Raw genomic sequence first — 20,383 nt, forward strand, 5'->3', positions numbered from 1 at the left:
TATTTTCTCAGAACCTTCCTTTTGTTCTTCTTCTTCTGGGATGCCTATAATTTGAATGTTGGTATGCTTAATGTTATCACTGAGGTCTCTGAGACTGTCTTCTATTCTTTTTTTTTTTTCTTTTCCTGCTCTGTGGCAGTTATTTCCCCCATTCTGTCTTCCAACTCACTTATTCATTCTTCTGCCTTAGTTATTCTGCTGGTTATACCATCTAGAGTATTTTTAATTTCAGTTATTTTGTTATCCATTGCTGTTTGTTTGTTCTTTAGTTCTTCTGAGTTCTTATGAACTGTTTCTTGTACTTTCTCTATGTTGTTATCGAGATTTTGTATCATTTTTACTATCGTTACTCTGAATTCTTTTTCAGACATTTTTCCTATTTCCTCTTCATTTATTTGGTCTTGTGGGTTTTTTCCTGCTCCTTTGCCTGCATGGTGTTTCTTTGTTTCCTCATGGTAGTCCAAACTTCTGGGGTTGCTTGTCCTGGCGATAGAGGGGTTTATAGAAGACTGTCCAAGCCCCAGACTAGTGGCCGAGTGTTGGGTCAGAGAAATACTAAGTCTAGGAAACACGTACATGTGCAAGACACACAATTACTGAATCCATTAGGACATAAGGCACTAGAAAGACCTGACAGAAGAACCCTAGTATGCTATCAGATATTCAAAGAGAAAACCAACAGAAATTGAAAACCAAAACAGAACAACACAGAAACTAAAGCAAAAACAAACAAACGAATGACACCTTACACATACGAACACAAATCCAGGGAGATATTGAAAGCTAGGATCAAATATAAAAAAGAGCTAGAGTACCACCAGACAGAATGGAGATTCTCAGAATGAAATTAGACAATTGTACTAAGACCTAAGATAAAGACAAAAACCTAATATTAAATACCAAGGCGGTGTGTCATATGGAGAATAGAGCAAGGAGTCTGAGCAGATCAGTAGTGTTGCTTATAAGTATGTTAAGATAAAATAAACTAAAAATGGATGGAAGACAGGGGATTGGAAATATGCAAATAAAAATAAAGGAATAGAAATGTATGAAAGATAGAGGTGAAAAGAAGGTAGGAGAGATATATAGTCCGTACTACCAAAAACTTGGCTAGAAATAGAAGTATATAAAAAGGCTAAAAATAAAAATAGGATAAAAAATAGAATAAAAAAAATGTTATAAAATTTGTAGATCCCTTAGGACTAAGATCATAATTAATAAAGAAAAAAAAAGAGAAAAAAAAAAACTAGAACTGATCCCAGAATGGGCCAGTTCAGTAGAATTGATACTAATATTTGTTTCCTTAGAGTCGCAGCTGTAAGGGTCCTTCTACTCGCCTTGGGTTTTTTGTATTATTCTGTGACCAGCAGAGCTTCCTTTATTGTTCATTTGTAAGCATTGGGGAGGGGGAGGGTACAATAGTGGCTCTTTCCCCTGGGGGTGAGTGAGCAGTGGCACTCTGCCTGGGTCACGGTGGCTCGGGCAGCTTGGGTGGTGCCTGTTGCAGAGGGACACCGGCGGCTCAGGCCAAGAGAGCGACTTCAACTGCAGCTCCTCCCCCCAGCTACGACTCTGCTGGGGTGCGCTGCCTGGGTCACAGCGGCTCAGTCGGCCGTGGCGGTGCCTGTTGCAGAGGGATGCCAGCGGCTCAGGTGTAAACAGAATGTCTCAGAGTTGGGCCTCTCTCCGGGTTTTTTTGTTCTCGGCAGCCTCCCTGCTGCCGGTGTTCCAAGGGGCTTTAAGCTAGCCCCACCCGAGTGCCTTAGGTGGCCCACAGGGGTCCCTTCACTGCCCGTTGCAGGCACCAAAAGAGAGAAAGAGGCTATGCCCACGGCTCCTCGCCCCCGCCCGTGAGCCAGCAGCATCCAGCTGCCATCATGGCCGGGCAGCTCTCAGGGGCAGGCACTCCTCGCTGCGGACCTCTTCCCTCCTGTCCTTTCGGTCCATCTCTTTACTGGCAACAATTTTTCTCACCCTGAACCAGCTCTCCGGTTCCCACGCTCCCGCTCCCGGACCCTCTGTTCAGCTGTGAATCGACTTCTCAGTCCGGGAACACTGAGCTGTGGTGTGGATCCTCCATGTGTTTCTCACTCCCTCCCGTCTGCCACAGCTCAGCTGCTTCACCCTCTTTGAGCCGTCGTAGATGCCTCCCTACCGGTTATGTCGGGATCCTTGCCGTCCTTTCTGGTGTCCGAGGTCATCTGCTGGTGTTTAGTTGGTTCTCTGTGGGAATTATTGCGTCCTTTGGTGCATTCCCAATGCATCTGTGGAGAGGGATGCATTCCACGTCCCTCTACTTCGCCACCATCTTTTCTCCTCGAGGTACAGTTTTAGTACTAGTAAAGTGTACTCTAATTTTGAACTGAGTGGATTTTTACATGTCTGTGTGTATATATATAATTTACCACCCAAGGTTAAGATAGAGAACATTTCCATCATCCCTGAAATTTCTTTCTTTCCTTCCAATTTTCAGTTAATAATCACTGCCCCCTTCTGCAGAGGTAACCACTATTCTAACTTCACTTATCAGAAAAAAAGTATAAATTCATTTTTCAACACCATATAATTGAAATCATACCAATGTATACACTTTTTCAGGGGAAGGGGCCATTTGGCTTTTTCCTCTGTATTTTTAGATCATCAGTGTTGTGTATTTTAATACTTTTTATTGCTGAGCAGCATTCCATTATATGAATGTATGATGATATTCTCATTCTCTTGTTGGTAAGGTTTTCATTTGTGTTTTTTCCAGTTTGGGACTATTATGAATAAAGTTGCTGTGAACATTCCTTTGTGTCTCTTGGCATATCTTCACTTCTCTTGGTTAGTAGTTTTGTAAAGTGGTTGAAACAATTTATACTTCTTCCTGTACCAGATTCTCACCGCTGTCAGCCTTTTTGATTTTAGCCATGTGTACTGGTCTCTTATTGAAATTTATAATTTGCTTCTCTGTGATAAATACTAACATTGAGCACCCTTATTTGTGTTTTGGCCATGTAGATATCCTATTATGTGAAGTACCTGTTCAGTTCTCTATTTTAATTGAATTATTTGCTTTTATTGATTAGTAGTAGTTATTTCTGTATTATCAATACAAGTCATTTGCCAGATGTATGTATTGCTAATGTTTTTGCATTCTGTGACTTGACTATTTCTAGTGTCTTTTGATTAAGTTTTGAAATTTAGTAAAGCTCAGTATCAGTTTCTTTAATGGTAGTTCTTTGTGTGTCATGTTTGAAAGATCTTTCCCTACTCCAAGATCATGAAGGTATTCTCCTGTGTTATTAGTGGATGCTTGATTATTTGAGCTTGATTCACCTGGAATTACTTTTATGTATGGTAGAAGGTAAGTGTCAAGGTTCATATTTCCACATAGATATCCAGTTGCCCTAGCATCATTTGTTGAAAAGACCAGCCTCTGTCCACTGAATTGCAGCAGGGCCTCTTGTTCAATCAAGTGAATATATATGTATATAGTATTCTCTTCCTTTGATCCAGTTTCTTATCTTTTTACAAGTACTGTACTGTTATAATTACTGTTGTATTTCAGCAAGTCATGAAATAGGGTAGGCCTTAAAGTTTTACTTATTTTGTTTTTCATATTTCATTTATTTATTTTTGGCGGCATCAGTTCTTAGTTGTGGCATGCAGGATCTTCGTTGCAGCATGAGGGATCTTTTGTTGCAGCACACAGGCTCCTCTCTAGTGGCACACGGGTTCCAGTGTGCACAGGCTCAGTAGTTGTGGCACACTGGCTCCATAGTTTTGGCATGCAGGCTCCAGAGCATGTGGGCTCTGTAGTTTGCGGCACATGGGCTCTCTAGTTGAGACATGCGGGCTCAGTAGTTTCAGTGCACGGGCTTAGTTGCTCCCCAGCATGTGGGATCTTAGTTCCCTGACCAAGGATCGAACCCACCTCTCCTGTATTGGAAGATGGGTTGTTAACCACTGGACCATCAGGGAAGTGCCAAAGTTTTAATTCTTAAAAAAATGTATTGGCCAATTTAGATCCTGTGTGTTTTCATAGAAATTTCATCAGCTTCCACTGAAAATCCTACTACGGTTTTTTAGAGTAGTGGTGAAGTCTGACATTTCATTAGATTTACTCTTCTATGTATTTGATCTATTTTGATATTGTAAATATTTTTAAATTTCATTTTTAGTTGTTGGTTTATCAAAATACGGTAGATTTTTAAATACTGGTCTTGTATCTAGCTACTTTGTTAAATTCGCTTATCCTAATAGTTTCTTTTGGTAGATTCTTTTGGATTTTAAATATGCACATCATGTCTTTTGCAGATAAAGAAAAATTTACTTCTTCGTTTTCAAGCTTTGTCTTTGATTTCTTTTTATTCTTCTAGTACAATTTTGAATACAAATGATGATAATAGAAGTCCTTTTCTTCTACCTCAGCTGAGGGGGAAAATACTTAATATTTCACCATTGAGTCTGGTTTTAGTTTTAGAGTTTTTGTACGTGCCCTTCATTAGAATGAGGAAGTTCTCTTTCTGTTTTTAGTTTGCTGAGAATTTTTATCACATAGAGGTATCACATTTGGTCAAATGCTTTTTCTGCATCTGGTGAGATAACAGTATAATTTTATTTCTTTATTCTGTTAAAGGAGTGGATTATACTGGTTGATTTATCAGTGTTTGACCGATCTTGCATTCCTGGGATGTTTTACACCTCCTTCTGAAGTACTATCCCTTTCATATGTCATGCACCTTCTTGGTTAAATTTATGCTAAGTATTTATTTTTGATTCTGTTCTAAATGGAATTGTTTTCTTAATTTTTTTTATTGTTCTTTGCTAGTGTTTAGAAATACAAATGTTTGTGTGTTGATCTTGAATTCCTGAAAATTTGCTGAGTTTGTTTATTAGCTATAATAGTTTTTTGTAGATTCTTTAGTGTTTATATATTATATATATTTATATATTAGATTATATAGGCTGACTAGAGGTGGTTTTACTTTTTTCCTTTCCACTTTTAAGGTCTTTTTTCTTTTTTCTTGCCTTGCCTAGAACTTCCAGTACAATGAATAGAATTGGTTACATTGGACATCCTTGTCCTATTCCTGACCTTTGGATGAAACTTCCTGTCTTTTAGCATTATGTGTGACATTAGTTAGGATTTGTCATAAGTGCTTTTTCTGTTGAGGAAGTTCCCTTTTATTCCTAGTTTGTTGAGTGTTTTTATCATTTGTGTTGGATTTTTGTCAAATGCTTTCTCTGGATCAGTTGAGATAATCATGTGGTTTATTTCCTTCATTTTATTACTGTGCTGTTACATTGATACTGCTAGGTTTGGTTTGCTTGTATTTTGCTGAGGAGTTTTGCATCTGTATTTCTAAGGAATATTGATCTTTAGTCTTGTGATTTCTTTGTCTGACTTGTTTAAAAGTAACTCATAGAATGAGTTAGGAAGTATTCCCTCTTCTATTTTGGGGTGAGTTAGAGAAGGACTTGTGTTCATTCTTAAATGTTTAGTAAAACTCACCAGTGAATCTTTGTTGGGAGATTTTTAATTACTAATTCAGTCTCCTTATGTAGAACTCTTCAGATTTTCTATTTCTATTTGCATTAGTTTTCATAGTTTGTATGCTTCTACGAATTTTCCTTTTCATCTAGGTTATCTAGTTTGTTGCTGTACAATTGTTTATAGTACTCTTATAATCATTTTTATTTCTGTAAAGTCAGTAGTAATGGCCCCACGTTCATTACTGATTTTAGTATTTTGAGTCTTCTTTTTTCTTACTGTGCCTAAAGGTTCATCAGTTCTGTTGATCTTTTCAGAGAACCAACATTCAGTTTTGTTGATTATATTGCTTTTTGTTATTTATTTGGTTTTTCTCTGCTTTAATCTTTACTGTTTCCTTACTTCTGTTAGTTTGGGGTTTAGTTCACATTTATTTTTTTAATCCTTAAGGTATGCAGCTAGGTTATTGATTTGAGATCTTTTTTAATGTAGCTGTTATAGATATAAATGTCCCTCTAAACACTGTTTTAGTTTCATCTCGTAAGTTTTGGTATGTTCCGTTTTTCTTTGCAGTTATCTCAAAATATTTTCTAACTTCCCTTTGATTCCCTATGATTTATTCTTTGATCTGTTGGATTTTTTAAGAGTGTGTAGTTTTATTTCCACATGTTTTTGAATTTTTTTAGTATTCCTTTTCTTACTGATTTCTGGTTTCATTATGCTTTGATCATGGACAGTACTTTGTATGATTTTAACCTTTAAAATATATTGAGACTTGTTTTGTGGCCTAAGATATGGTCTATACCATAGAATGTTCCATGTTTACTAAAGAACGTGTATGCTTCTAGTGTTGGCCTGTTTCTGTGGATATCTTGATCTAGTTCATACAGTCTTGTTCAAGTATGTTCTTTCACTATTGATCTTTTGTCTAGTAGTTTTATCCATTATGAAAGTGGGGCAATAAAATCTCCAAGTATTATTGTTGAATAGTTTATCTCTTCGATTGTGTCAGTTTTTGCCAACAGAAATTCTGTTGTTAGGTACATGAATGTTTATAACTGTCTTCTTTTCTTGATTTATTGATCCTTTTACTGTTATAAAATGTCCTTCCTTTCTCTCCCTTTCTGTCTCTCTCTCTCTTTTTTTTTTTTTTTTTGGTCTTAACACATTATTGACCAGAGACATATTCATATGTCTTTTGTTACTCAAACATTATTGACTGGAGACATATCAATATGTTTTTAGAGAGTGATACAATTAACTTGTTAAAGTTGTTAGAGCTTAAAATTTATCAAATGTTCATTATACAGCTTATGAGTGTCATTATCATTCAGATTTTGCTCTGTTAAGTTTTTGTTCCAACTTTACATATATTATAAACATAAAATTTTCAAAAATGACACATTGTGGGGATATGTGTATAAAAACAGATGATTGAACTTGGTGTACCCCCCCAAAAATAATAAATAAATAAATAAATTTTTAAAAAATGACACATTGTGAAATTTTGAGTGAAGAATTTTTCAGTGATTGCATGAGCATCATATATACTAGTGTCTCAGAAGATGATAGTTCTTCAGAATATAGTTCTGATTCAGATGATGTGAATATTAGACCAACAAAAAGACAAAAAATCTGATACCGAAAGTGAAAATGAAACTCACGGTGCTGGAGAATGCTCCTTTGCTTCTACAGAAGGATGAATTAAAGAGAGCATTTCATGAAAATTAGAAGACTTTACAGGTGTCAGATGTAACTATTTAATGTAATAACCCACAAAGTGTTAGTGAAATAACAGAATTAATTTTTGGCTGGCCAAAATAAAAATTGCTGGCCACAGGCATTAGTTTCTGCAAAACTCCCCAAGTCGTTAATGAGTTAAAGTCTGTTTTGTCTAATCCTAGTATAGACAATCCTATACTAGGTCTATTTTGGTTACTGTTTACATGATATATCTTGTATTAGTCTTTTATTTTCAAACTGTGTCTTTGAATATAAAGTATTACTTGTAGACTGAATATAATTGGATCATTTTTTTTTAATCCATTCTGCCAGTCTCTGCCTTTTAATTCAAGTGTTTAACCGTTAACATTTAATTTAACTACTGATAAGAAGCATTTGTTTTTCATTTAGCCATTTGCTCTGAGTATGTGATATGTCCTTTTTGTTTTTCTACTTCACAATTTTTGCCTTCTTTTGTGTTAAGTCAGTATTTCCTAGTATACCATTTCAGTTACCTGGTTGTGCCTTTACTACATTTTCCCCCTGTTATTAGTTTACCTTGTTGATTACAGTTAACACCTAGAACAGTATTGTTCAAATGAATACAACTTTAATTTCCATAGTATACTAAAACTTTGCTCTTCTATAGCTTCATTCCCTCCTCACTCCTTTGTGCTGTTATTATCATCCAAATTACATTTTGATATATTGTGTGTATACCAATAGCGATTTCTAATTATTGCTTTATGTAGTTGTCTTGAAATCATTTAGGAGAAAAATAAATACAAAAAAAAATACATTTATGGTGCCTTTTATATTTTTACCTGTGTAGTTACTTTTACTTAACGTAGTATTCTTTATTTCTTCATATGGATTTGAGTTATTATCCAGTGTCATCTGAATGACTCCCTTCTTGGTATTTCTTATACGGTAAGTATACTAATGACATCTTCCCAGTTCTTATTTATCTGGGAATGTCATAATTTCTTCTTCATTTCTGAAGGGTAGTTTGCTGAATATTCAAGTCTTGGTTGACAGGCTTTCCTTTTGGTACTTTAAATGTCATACAACTGCCTAATGGTTTTGCTGGTTTCTAATGAGAAATGAGCTGTTAATCTTGTTTGGGAGCCTTTGGAGGCAATGAGTCGCCTCTCTTGCTGCTTTCAAGTTTTATTTTGTCTTTTGGCCCTTTTTGCTCCCTTCTCTCCTCCTGCTTCTGGTATGTGAATGTTGCTGTGCTTGATTGTGTCCCACAAATCACTGAAGCTTTTTGTTCATTTTCCTTCATTATTTTTACTGTATGCTCTCAGGTTGAGTCATCTCAATAGATTTATGTTTAAACTGGCTGATTTTTCTGTCTTTCAGTAGGCTCTTAAGCCCTCTAGGGACTTATTTACTTCAATTTTTGTACTTTCAACTCCAGAATTTCACTTTGCTTTTTCAATATATGTATAATTTCTGTTTCTTTATCAGTATTCTTTATTTGGTGAGACATTGTTCCCATACTTTCCTTTTGTTCTTTTGATATGGTTTCCTTTAGTACTTGGTGTACATTTAAAACAGTTGATGAAAAGTTGTGGTCTAGTAAGTCCAATGTCTGGACTTACTCAGAGACTTACTGTTTCATACATAGCTTGTTTGTTTTCCTATATATGTCATGCTTTCTCATCTGTTTTACATGTCTCAAATTTTTGTTGAAAACTGGACATTTAAAATATAATGTGCAATTTGTAATCAGAATCTCCCCCTCTGCAGCTGTTGTTATGTATTTGTCTAGTGACTATTTTGAACTAATTCTGTATAATCTGTATTCTTTGTCATGTGTGGCCAATTGAAGTCACTGCTCCATTAACTAAATAGCCAGCTAATAATTGGACAATGATTCCCTTAAATACCTGTAACCACTAAGGCTCCCAGTATTTGCTAAGTTACTCTGTGTGTATGTTGGGGCATGCCTTCAACAGTTAGCCCAGCATTTTATTATTCCACATTAGTCTTCACCTTTTTTTCATAGAGCCTCAAGGTCAATGAGAGGCAAGGGTTTAGCGCCTTCTCAGGTCTTTCTTGAATGTGCACACAGCCCAGGGCATATGTGTCACCTTGTACATCATCAGGAATATATCTGAGCTTTTCAAAGCTCCTTCTGTATATATCATTCTCCAGCTTTTTCCTTTTAAGCTTTTTAGTAATATGATTTCCCTTAACTGTTAAAAACTGCCTGTAGTAGCCAAGTAGCCATGAAGGTAAACAGTATCCCACAATTTTTTTTTTTTTAAACAATGTCATGTCCCCAGGAAAAGTGTTATTTACAGTGGGTGAACTTTGAGTCATGTCAAATGAAGAGGGGTGGTCTAGGAAACCACCAGACAGGCCAAATAATGGCAGTTCTCTGGGAATGGGGCTTATCTTCTAATTGAACCTCAGCCTTAGCTACTGAGAACTTGGATCTCAGCATTTCATTACTTAGAAGAGATAGGGCAGATGGGTCTAGGCAGCATTTTGGGTAGGGTCTGCTATTGCTCTCTCCCTACTGCAATGAGATCCCACCAATGGCCTCAAGTTGTATGTTCTGATGACTTTCCCCTTATAGATTAAGTATTCTTTAGTGGAGATATGCATGAGTCTGAGTGGATTTAAGCACTGATTGTTCTTCCTCTACACTAGCCATCACCACATGGGACAAAAATGGACTTCCTCTGAATTCTCCCCCAATCCTCTCTATGACAGATTGGCTTAAAATCTCACAAAGAAGGTAGAAATTACCCTATGTCTGTGACACACCATTTCCCCAGGGACTTCACATTCTTTACATTTGCATACATGTGGCCTTTAGCAAGTTGTTGAAATTTTTCTAACTTAATCTTCCTATCTTCTTATATGGAGTTTAGCATATGGTTCAGTGAGCAAATGAATGGGTCCTGATTCTCCCTATAGGTACCTCTCTCTCTCCTGATTTCAGATTGCTTGTTTGCCGTGCAATTTCATTTCTCTAATGAGTTCAAAAAGACATTAATTTTCAGTTTGCCAAGCTTTGTTCTTGTAAGATGTTAGTATTGCTCTTTTCATCTCTCTACATCTCTGAGCTAAAATCCAAAGCCACACTCTATGATTGTAATTTTTTCTAATTTGATGATTGTAATTTTTTCTAATTTGGTTTTTGTTTTATAATATGCAGAATGTCCTGGAAAATAATTTATGTTATGATCATGTTATCCTACATATTTTAGTTAGTCAGGTTGGTTAATGATGTCATCTTCTATATCAGTGGTCAGCAAACTTTTTCAGTAAATCTCAGATAATAGGCTTTGTGGGAGATATGATCTATCTTGGCACTACTGAACTCTACAGTTTTAGTCTTATATCAGCCATAGATAATACATAAACAAATGAATATAAACTGTGTTCAAATAAAATTTTATTTTCAAAAAAATAGGTAGTATGCCAAATTTGGCCTTTGGCCTATAGTTTGCTGACCCCTGTTCTAAATCTCTGTTGGTTTTTCAGTCTGCTTGTCCTGTGAGTTACTGAAAGAGTTGTATTAAAATCACTAATTATGATTGTGTACCTGTATATCTCATTTCTGTCAACTATTGTTTATATACATATAATATACAATAATACTCATTGTTCTCAGTAGTTATGTTCTGTAAAATGGCCATGAACATTGAATTAGCGAATACTGAATCATTGCTCCCAGGGGAAATACAGGATTAGGTTACCACAAGCTCCTGGTCGCAACATTTTGGTTAGCCAATCAATATGTAACCTTGTTTTATGTTGTGTTTGTGTTCAAGAACACCTTATTTAGTAATATTGCCAATTCATGAACATGAACTAACAGCCAACAGCACCATAATTAATGCTTGAACAAAGCCTATTAAACACACTTTTTTTCTGCATAAGGCATATCACAACCTTCTTGCACTTAGGAACACTAGATAGCACTTCTGTACTACACAATGGGGCCATTTTAAAATGTGAAACCACCAAGAAATAGCACAAAAATGAAAAAAAAAAACCCCAAAAACCAATGTGCTAAATAGAGTACAAAAAAGACACTTGATTACAGTACAACAGCTAAAAGAAGAAGGCAAGGCATCATCTTGTTCAAACTCAGCTGAGAAAACATGTATTGGGCAGATCATTCTGTGAATGTCTGCAAATGACTGCAAAATCACAAGTACTGATTTGGAAGTTAAAAGTAAATTTTAGTGAGCAGGTGAATTTACAAATACAGAATCTGAATAATGAGAATTGACTGTATTTGGAAGCTATGTTTTCAAGTACATATCAATTTAAAAGGATCATTTTATCATTATATATTGTTATTCATTATGTTTTATCATACTTCCTTATATTCAAGTCTACTGTTATTCATGTTAATATAAGCACATCAATTTTCTTTTGGTTAGTGATTATATATATGTCTTTTTCAGCCTTCTCCTTTCAATCTTCATACATCCCCCTCTATAAATTGTGTTTTCTTTGTTGTTATTTTTATGCTGTCAATCTTTCTTTTAATTGTATTTGTTAATCCAGAGGTTGGCAAATTTTTTCTGCAATGGGTCAGGTAGTAAATATTTTCAGTTTTGATAGTCATAAGGTCTCTGATAAAACTACTAGGCTCTGCTTGTTTTTGCATAAAAACAACCATAGACAATACAAAATTTTGGGGGGTAGGGGAGTGGCTGTGTTCCAGAAAAAGTTTTATTTTAAAAAGTGGCAAGCTGGATTTGGCCACAGGTCATAATTTGCTGATCCCTTCCCAAGAGCATGTCGAGGATAGAACGGTGGGATAAAAATTGTAGGAGGTGTATTTGTATTTGTTTGCTAAAAAATAAATTAAAAAAACAAAAGTTTTACTAATATACTTATTGATAGTCCAAGTATATAACTCATAAATATATACAAATTAAGTTATTAATATTTTTATTAATTGAGCACCTCCAAAGTATAAGCTAAAATTAGATCCAAAGCAGGCATCCTTTATATTCACATAATATAAGCTTTTTACAGTAAATATAAGAATTGTTTTCTTCTGTATTTTCTATTTCATCTAATTCTAAACCCTTTGGATTAAATAGAAATGTACTCTTGCAGGCATCATTGTCATTCAAGGATGTAACTGTCGAACTCACCCAGGAGGAGTGGCAGCAAATGGGTCCTATTCAGAAGACCTTGTACAGAGATGTAATGCTAGAGAACTACAACAACCTAGTCTCAGTGGGTGAGCATATGAGCATAACTTACCCTCATAACTCCATACACAAGGCATTTCCTTTTTATGCACCAGTACTCAAGAATGATTTAGATTTTAATGTTATTTAGCCTTTTCATTCAGCAATATAATGTAACCAAGCCCTATTGAGGAATAGAAGGTGTTTGACTGCCAATGCCAATGGCCAATGATAAATTCAAATGAGGACCTTCAGGGTGCTGTTCCTGAAGCTTTTTTCCACTTCTGGAGACTAAAAAGCTCATCATCTGGCCTAAGTACTCAATTGTTGCCTGTTTACAGGGAAATGCATTTTCAAACCAGAGGTGATCTTCAAGTTGGAGCAAGGAGAAGAGCCTTGGTTCTTAGAGGAAGAATTCTCAAACCAGAACCATAAAGGTGAGTTACTGAGCACTAATAGGATTCTGTAGGGTAGTTAGACTCCAGAAGGTCAATTTAGCAGTGAATACCTTCATATTTCAAGACTTTTCTTATATGTCCCAAAAGCACAGAAAGCACTAGTCAAAAGAGAATGATTAATAAACTTGACTACATTAAAATTGAGAATTTTGTTCATAAATGATACTATTAAAAGGATGAAAAGACAGGCTACAGAGTAGCAGAATAGGTATACAATACAAGTAACCTAGAAAGGATAAGCATCTTAAGTATATAAAACCTTCTGCAACTCAATATAGGAAAGCACAGCAACTCAGTATAGGTGAAAGACTTTAAATACAGGAGCTTTCAAACAGCCATTTAATCTTTGAAAATGTGTTCAGTCTTATTACTTTTCACAGAGTGCAGAATAAAGTATAAGGTGAGACAAATGATATGTATGGCATGAAATGAGGTTAACAAATCTGGCAATGGCAAGTTAGGGGGAGAATGTAAAATATTAAAGACCCTTATTTACTGACTGAAATGTAAACTGATAAAAACCACTGTGAAATCAGGAGGATGTCATCAAATAGTTAAAGTTTTACACATCTGTAACCAAGCAATCATTTTCCCAACTGTATACCCTACAAAAGGCATGATTGTATTCTCTAGAAAGAATAAAACAATATTTATGGCAATATTGGTTATTTTTGCCAAAAATTGGGATCATCAGCAATGCAATGGAGGAAGGAATAGTACTTCTTGAGGGAGAATTATACAGCTATATGAAACCTTATACAATAGTTGCAGACATAATATCAAGCAAAAAATATAAATATGCATGTATGGTTACATTTGTGTAAATGTCAGAAATAAGCAAAACTCAATTACATTTTTAGGAATTAATGTATAAGTGGTAAAACTACAAAGAAAATCAAGGAAGTAAATATCAGGAGAGTGATGAACTCTTAAGCATGAGGAAGTTGTTACCAGGCAGGGATTTTTGCAGAGCCATTTATGCTCTGTTTCTTGATGTGGTTTCTAATTTGATGAGTGTTCACTCTATACTTTTAAATTGCACATATAAGTTTTATGCAAATATAAATTATGTTTCATGCTTAACAGAGAGTTACGAGATGAGCCAAAAGTAAGATAGTATTCACAGTTCACATGATCCACAAAGAATGGGCATCTAGAATGCATAAGGAATTTGGATCTTTACAGTAAGGTCTTCCATGATACCTCATTTAAAATTGTACCCCTCATATCAAACTGAAATATGGAAATTTAGGATAAAGTGACCAGGTTCACTTCTCTGCAGTTTTGTTAGATGAAATAAATCAAAGGTACCACAGCCAGAATTTAGCAGTGAATCTAATTTAATTACACGAATTGATTTTCCTTTCATCAGTCATACTTGTTTATATTTCTATAACTCACAGCTGCAAGATATGCTATATCCTGAGCTATAAACTTCTTCATTTAATCATGAAGAGGTTGGTGCTATCGATTTAATTTGATTTTGAAAGACTGAATGGAAATAAGGAATGATATCAAATTGAAGTATGAAGACTTTTGCATATTCTACCAGTATAAGCTAGATAATGTTGGACCTCTACTGTAATTTACTTCCTCAAACCAAACCGTTCGCTTGTTGGGCCTAGCTCATCAATACTCATTATCTCCTAATTTTTCTTGTTACTCTACTTAAGTTTATAAGCCCTTGTTGTATTAATTATCTGGTTTTCCTGCTCCCCAAAATCATCACTCCCATAAAAGTCTAATTTCTCTCACTTCTCCTCCCAGGTAGGAAAATCCAATTTATCACAGTCCAAATACAGATATGTATTTATAACCAGTTTCCTCTCTCATTTTCACTGTATCAGTATTATTTTTTAAAGGAGGGTGAATATGTAAATTCCGCACCCCCCTCTCTCTTTCATTCACACATACCCACAAATTAATCTTGAGAAACCAAAACATGAAATGCAACGTAAGCTATATGTTTATAAGTATCAACTCCTAAGAATTTTAAGATTCAAACAGTGTTTTCAATTTTTCTGTTTTAGAAGACTACAGTGATGATAATCTAATCAAGAGGAACAAGAAAATCAAACACTTGCAGCAAGTAACATTTGTAAGTAATAAACCATTGCCTAGAGAGGAAGAGGAGGTTTTGAGAAAACCATTTAATCTGCACATAGTTCCTGTTTCTTCATCAAAAATATCCTGTAAATATGACTCATGGGGAATGAATTTGCAGAGTATTTCTCAGTTTATCAGTAATAGTAGAAACTACTCAACAAAAAAAACAGATTGTTATAATGTACGTGAAAATCTGCCTTTCAAAATTAAGCTTGAGAGAACTCCTACTGGAGAGAAATTTTCTGAATGTGATAAAAATCAGGAAGCCCTCAGTTATAAGGAAAATCTTCCTAAGCATCAGGAGTGTCAAACATTGAAGCAAGCTTTTGAATTTAATGGGATTGGAAAAGCCTTCTATGTTGAGGTTGCCTGTGTTAAACATAAGACTACTCCTACAGGACAGCAATCCTGTAAAGATGATGTGTTTAGGAAAAACTATGATGAGACAACTCTCTTTGACCACAAAAGAACTGGGACAGGGGAGAAACACTCTCATCTTCACCGATATGGGAAATCCTCCTGTGAGAAGTCAGCTGTCAAGGAATACAACAAAATTAACATGACTGTGAAACACTGTGAATGTATTACAAGTGGGAATAATTTCAGCAGGAAGTCATACTTTACTCAGCCTCAGAGAACTGTCACAGAAGAGAATCAATTGGTATGTAGTGACAGAACACAAACTAGAGATAAACACTTTGAATACCATGAAAATAAGAAATCCTACCTGACAAAAGCCCACAAAGTACACCAGAGAACTCACTCTGGAGTAAAACCCTATAAATGTAATGAATGTGGGAAAGCCTTCTGTCAAAAAGGACATCTCATTCAACATCAGAGAACTCACACAGGAGAGAAACCATTTGAATGTAATGAATGTGGAAAAACTTTCTCCCAGAAGTCACACCTCAATACACATCAGAGAATTCACACAGCAGAGAAGCCCTATAAATGTAATGACTGTGGGAAAACATTTGTCCAGAAGTCAACCCTCAGGGGACATCAGAGAATTCACACAGGAGAGAAACCCTATGAATGTTGTGAATGTGGGAAAACTTTTGTTCAAAAGTCAACCCTCAGAGATCATCATAGAATTCACACAGGGGAGAAATCCTTTCAATGTAATGAATGTGGGAAAACTTTTGGCCAGAAGTCAAACCTCAGAATACATCAGCGAACTCACAGTGGTGAGAAAACTTATCACTGTAAAGAATGTGAAAAATCCTTCTGGCGAAAAGATCATCTCATTCAGCATCAGAAAACACACACAGGAGAGAAACCATTTAAATGTAATGAGTGTGGGAAAACTTTTGCCCGGACATCAACCCTCAGGGTTCATCAGAGAATTCATACTGGGGAGAAACCATTTAAATGTAATGAATGTGGGAAAAAATTTGTCCGGAAGGCAATCCTTTGTGATCATCAGAGAATTCATACAGGGGAGAAACCCTTTCAGTGTAATAAATGTGGGAAAACTTTTGGCCAGAAATCAAACCTTAGAATACATCAGAGAGCTCACAGTGGGGAGAAATCTCATGAATGTAATGAATATGGAAAATTGCATAAGAAGTCAACCTTAAGTGTATACCAGAGAATTCAGGGAGGGGGAAAACCATATTGATATAATAACTATGGAAAATCCTTCTGACTAAAAGACCAACCTCTATTTGACATCAAAAAATTCACAGAGTAGAGAAACCATAGAAGTATGAATATAGGAAGAATTTTGCCCAAAAGGCAATTCAGAGAGTGTATCAGAGAATTCACACAGTATTTCTTTCAAGGTACTATGGAAACCGTATTGGAAGGGGTCATGCCTTGTTAGATAACTCATACTACATGTACTGCTAATCTTCTCATTAGTAAGAATTTCATTTTTCCTCTAGGCACATAGCTAATCTAAATTTCCCTATCTCCCTTTCATCTGAGTAGGGCTTTGTGACTGGCTAGCAGACTGAGAATGTTCATGTTTTATGCCACACCTAGTTCTGACAAATAAGACTTCCCTGGTGCCAGCAGTATTTCAGCCATAAATGGAATAGTAGCAGCTATCAGAAAGGAAACGAATTGCCCACTTTGCTGCCTGAAGCAAAGCGTCTGGCTCAGTAGGACCCTCAACTCATAGGTACTCTAATTGAGCCTGGTTCACTGATGGTTTGGCTAGTTGAAACCACTTGGACACTATGGCTCTTCAACCTCATTGCCACTATGCAGACCCCAAAACTGATGTGGCTACTCTTGTCACTGGGCAGAACACAAAGATGTTCTCAACTCTGGCCAGTATTCCCTTTGATGAAATTTGGTGTGTTTTCATTGACTCTTGGGTTCTTACTGTACCTAGCTATTTGACATGCCTGTTGTAAAACTATAAGCTTGTAAAAGCATCCCTGTTTGGTGCTGTGAACTGTAGGGGTAAAATCACAGCTACTGAGTACAACATCTGAGTTGTTGAACTAGATTCACATAGTAAGAGACTATTCTCTGATAAGACTGACTGGAATCAAGTTGCTGGTCAAGCCCCCACTACCCTGGTTGCCAGCATTGCTACCCGAATCCATCATCATACTGATGGCAAAACATTTACCATCTTACCCTGGCTACAACATAAAGGTGTCTCTATATATCCAGTGCTTCCTCTGATGTCATTTGATATAAGAACGTACAGATTTTTTTCTTCTGGATTAGCAGCCAGTGCTCCATAAGCCATTTGATTAATTCACCCCTTCCCTATGGATTTTAAAAATCTTCATATACTAACTTGTCATTTGTAAACACATTGCATATAACTGATCACTCGTGACCCATTTCCTAATTCTGTATAGCTAGGTCCACATACTGTAGTAATAGATTCTACTTTTCTGAACAGGGATGGCACATACCTCATGAGCCAAAAACACCCTATCTTTCTGGCCTGATACTGAATGTTTCACTGAAGGGTATTTGAATCAAGTTTAGAAAAGGAGAATACCGCCTAGGACTTTGGAAATGGAACATCACAGACCAGTTACATTGTTACTCTAGAGCTGCCAGCAGCATTGCAAAGATTCACCTATGGTAAGAGAAGATAATGTCCAGTTAGTACTATATTCCCTGAAAATCAAGAGATTACTTGCCGAGACCAGCTCGGCAACTCGGGGCGAATGATGGGTGCCGCAAGCTTAAAGAAACATAGACACAGATTTAAGAGAAAGATGGGACCCAGGGACTCAAGACCTCTAGGATCAAGAGCCCTGCTGATTCATCCCATGTTGCTTTTATTGGGCTCTCGACATTCAGGAAGCAAGATAGCATAAGGTTCTCATACTCCCAGTTCCCTCGTCCCACAATCAAGGTTTTCTTTGAAGTAACCAAATTTCTGTTTTGTATATCTTTTTGCACAAAGGGCCTCACATGATTGGGGGCAGTGATCTTTTGCAAGAACAGCAGAAGAACAATCAGTGCGTGCACAAGCAGCATTCTAACTTGCACTGACCCAGCAATCCTAAGTCCACACCTTTAGCTCCTCCACTGCTCAAGCAGGACATCCTGCACCCAGTTGCTCGGCCCACATACTTTAATTGCTTTTAGCCATATTTTCTGTAACATTTTCAAGGCTTCAGAAAGACTTCTGAATGTTTTCCCACAATTACTGTTTTCTCCATTTTTGTAATTGTTGGTAATATAAAGTCATTCTTTCATAAAGTTTTCCTCAGTTTCTTAAGATATGTAGAATCATCTCCTTCATAGTCCCTTTTATATATCATCTTTTATGAGTATGATTGGATTTGCTATTAAGTTCAGGATCATCTACCCACCAAGATGGAACCAATTCACCTGAGTGGCCTGAATGGGAGGCCAGGTGACAAAGTCCCCTGATGGCACTCAAGCTTTATCTGCTGTCCCCTTGCTAGGGATGCCTCTCCATATAATACATTATCAGTTGGAGACTGTGGTCTATGCTGTAGTCAGGAATGCTCCCTTCTCCCTGCCTGATTTATCTCCTTTCCAAGTACTAACTTTTGTTCCAACAGATGGATGCCTCATCTAGAAACACTGGCAGAGTCAATTTTCTGTCTGCCTGACTACTAAGGATCTTCAAGCTGATAAAAGAAGCCTCCATGAAGGCAGGAATTTTTATCTGTTTTGTTCATACTGTGTCCCAAGCATTATGAACAGTCACTGTACATATTGGGCACTAAGAAATGCTTGTTGAAGGTAGAATTATCAGAGAGATATCTGAACATTTTTCCTCTTGATGGTTTAAATTATATTTTGAGATTAGTCATTATTTATTGTAAATAGTTAAGGAAATTATTGCTCTAAGCTGCCACTCAGACTCTGTTCTTTTGGATACTTTTTAAAATTGCTAAAAGAAACAAAACTCATTCTTAATATTCAGAAGTGTACTGTTCTTCAGATCTCTTTCAGCAAAGACAAAATTTATTTTCAATAAACTAGTATTCCCAGTTTAAAATTATGTCTGCATAAGTATTGGTTTTTTATCAGCATTGGAGACTACAGGCTTTTGGGGGGGGGGGTGGGTGGGCAGTTTCTTCCACACAAATATTTTTTAAGACCAATCCAAGAAATTGCGTAAAACAATAATAATGATAAATCAGATTTTCAGGATCAACCAAATGGGAAAGCAAAATAATTAGTTCTTGGGATCATGTCTTTAATTCATTGCACCAGTAATTCCATTCATTTTTACTTCCAAACCAACCTCCTGACAGTTAATAGAAGTTTTTTATTTTCTCAGGTCCAAGAATCTGTCTCCTAGGAGACATGTCAGACCCCAAAAGAATGGGTATAACACCTGCTCTGAATTACCTCCATATTTGTCTTTCCTTGCCAGGTATATAATACCTCTTCTCTCCCATTAAAGGTCTCCCTAGAAACCTAGCAGAATAATATATTATGTCCTTCTACCAAGGCAGCTTCACGCTGTAATGGGGAGAAACAAATTTGTTTTCTTTTGGAGACTGCACAATATCCAAGTGCCATTAACTTGCCTGACCAACTGGCTATTTTAGTGACCTTCTAAGGAACTGACTGCCAACTGACAACAGGATAATTAGCTTAATTATCAGCTGACTAGCTTGATACACAAACTGAGAAACTACTGGAATATTACTCAGCCATAAAAACAAAATAATGCCATTTGCAACAATGTGGATGGACCCAGAGATTGTCATACTAAGTGAAGTCAGAGAAAGACAAATATATGATATCGCTTATGTATGGAATCTAAAAAAAATGGTATTATTTACAAAACAGAACTAGAGACATAGATGTAGAAAACAAACTTATGGTTACCAGGGAGGAAGAATGGGGGAGAAATAGGGAGATTGGGATTGACATATACACACCACTATATATAAAATAGATAACTAATAAGGACCTACTGTATAGCACAGGGAACTCTACTCAATACTCTGTAATGACCTATACGGGAAAAGAATCTA

The 20,383-nt window shown here is 36.2% G+C and overlaps 1 protein-coding gene across 12 annotated transcripts in view; it reads left to right on the forward strand.

Annotated features, from left to right (window-relative positions):
- The window catches only part of ZNF510 (zinc finger protein 510), a 77,221-nt gene extending 57,829 nt beyond the window's left edge, over positions 1-19,392 (forward strand). For 7 of the 12 annotated variants that reach the window (XM_057724981.1, XM_057724979.1, XM_057724983.1 and 4 more), the window contains 3 exons: positions 12,299-12,425; positions 12,717-12,812; positions 14,864-19,392. In XM_057724981.1, the coding sequence (XP_057580964.1) occupies positions 12,299-12,425; positions 12,717-12,812; positions 14,864-16,560 (1,920 nt within the window). In that variant the 3' untranslated portion in view covers positions 16,561-19,392. Of the gene's footprint in view, positions 1-12,282; positions 12,426-12,716; positions 12,813-14,863 lie in introns of all 12 variants that reach the window. The other 5 variants (XM_057724986.1, XM_057724987.1, XM_057724989.1 and 2 more) reach the window with 2 other exon arrangements.
- The last annotated feature ends 991 nt before the right edge of the window (positions 19,393-20,383 follow it).

Source organism: Hippopotamus amphibius, chromosome 2 (genome assembly GCF_030028045.1).
Source record: "Hippopotamus amphibius kiboko isolate mHipAmp2 chromosome 2, mHipAmp2.hap2, whole genome shotgun sequence".
Taxonomy (NCBI): Eukaryota; Metazoa; Chordata; class Mammalia; order Artiodactyla; family Hippopotamidae; genus Hippopotamus; species Hippopotamus amphibius.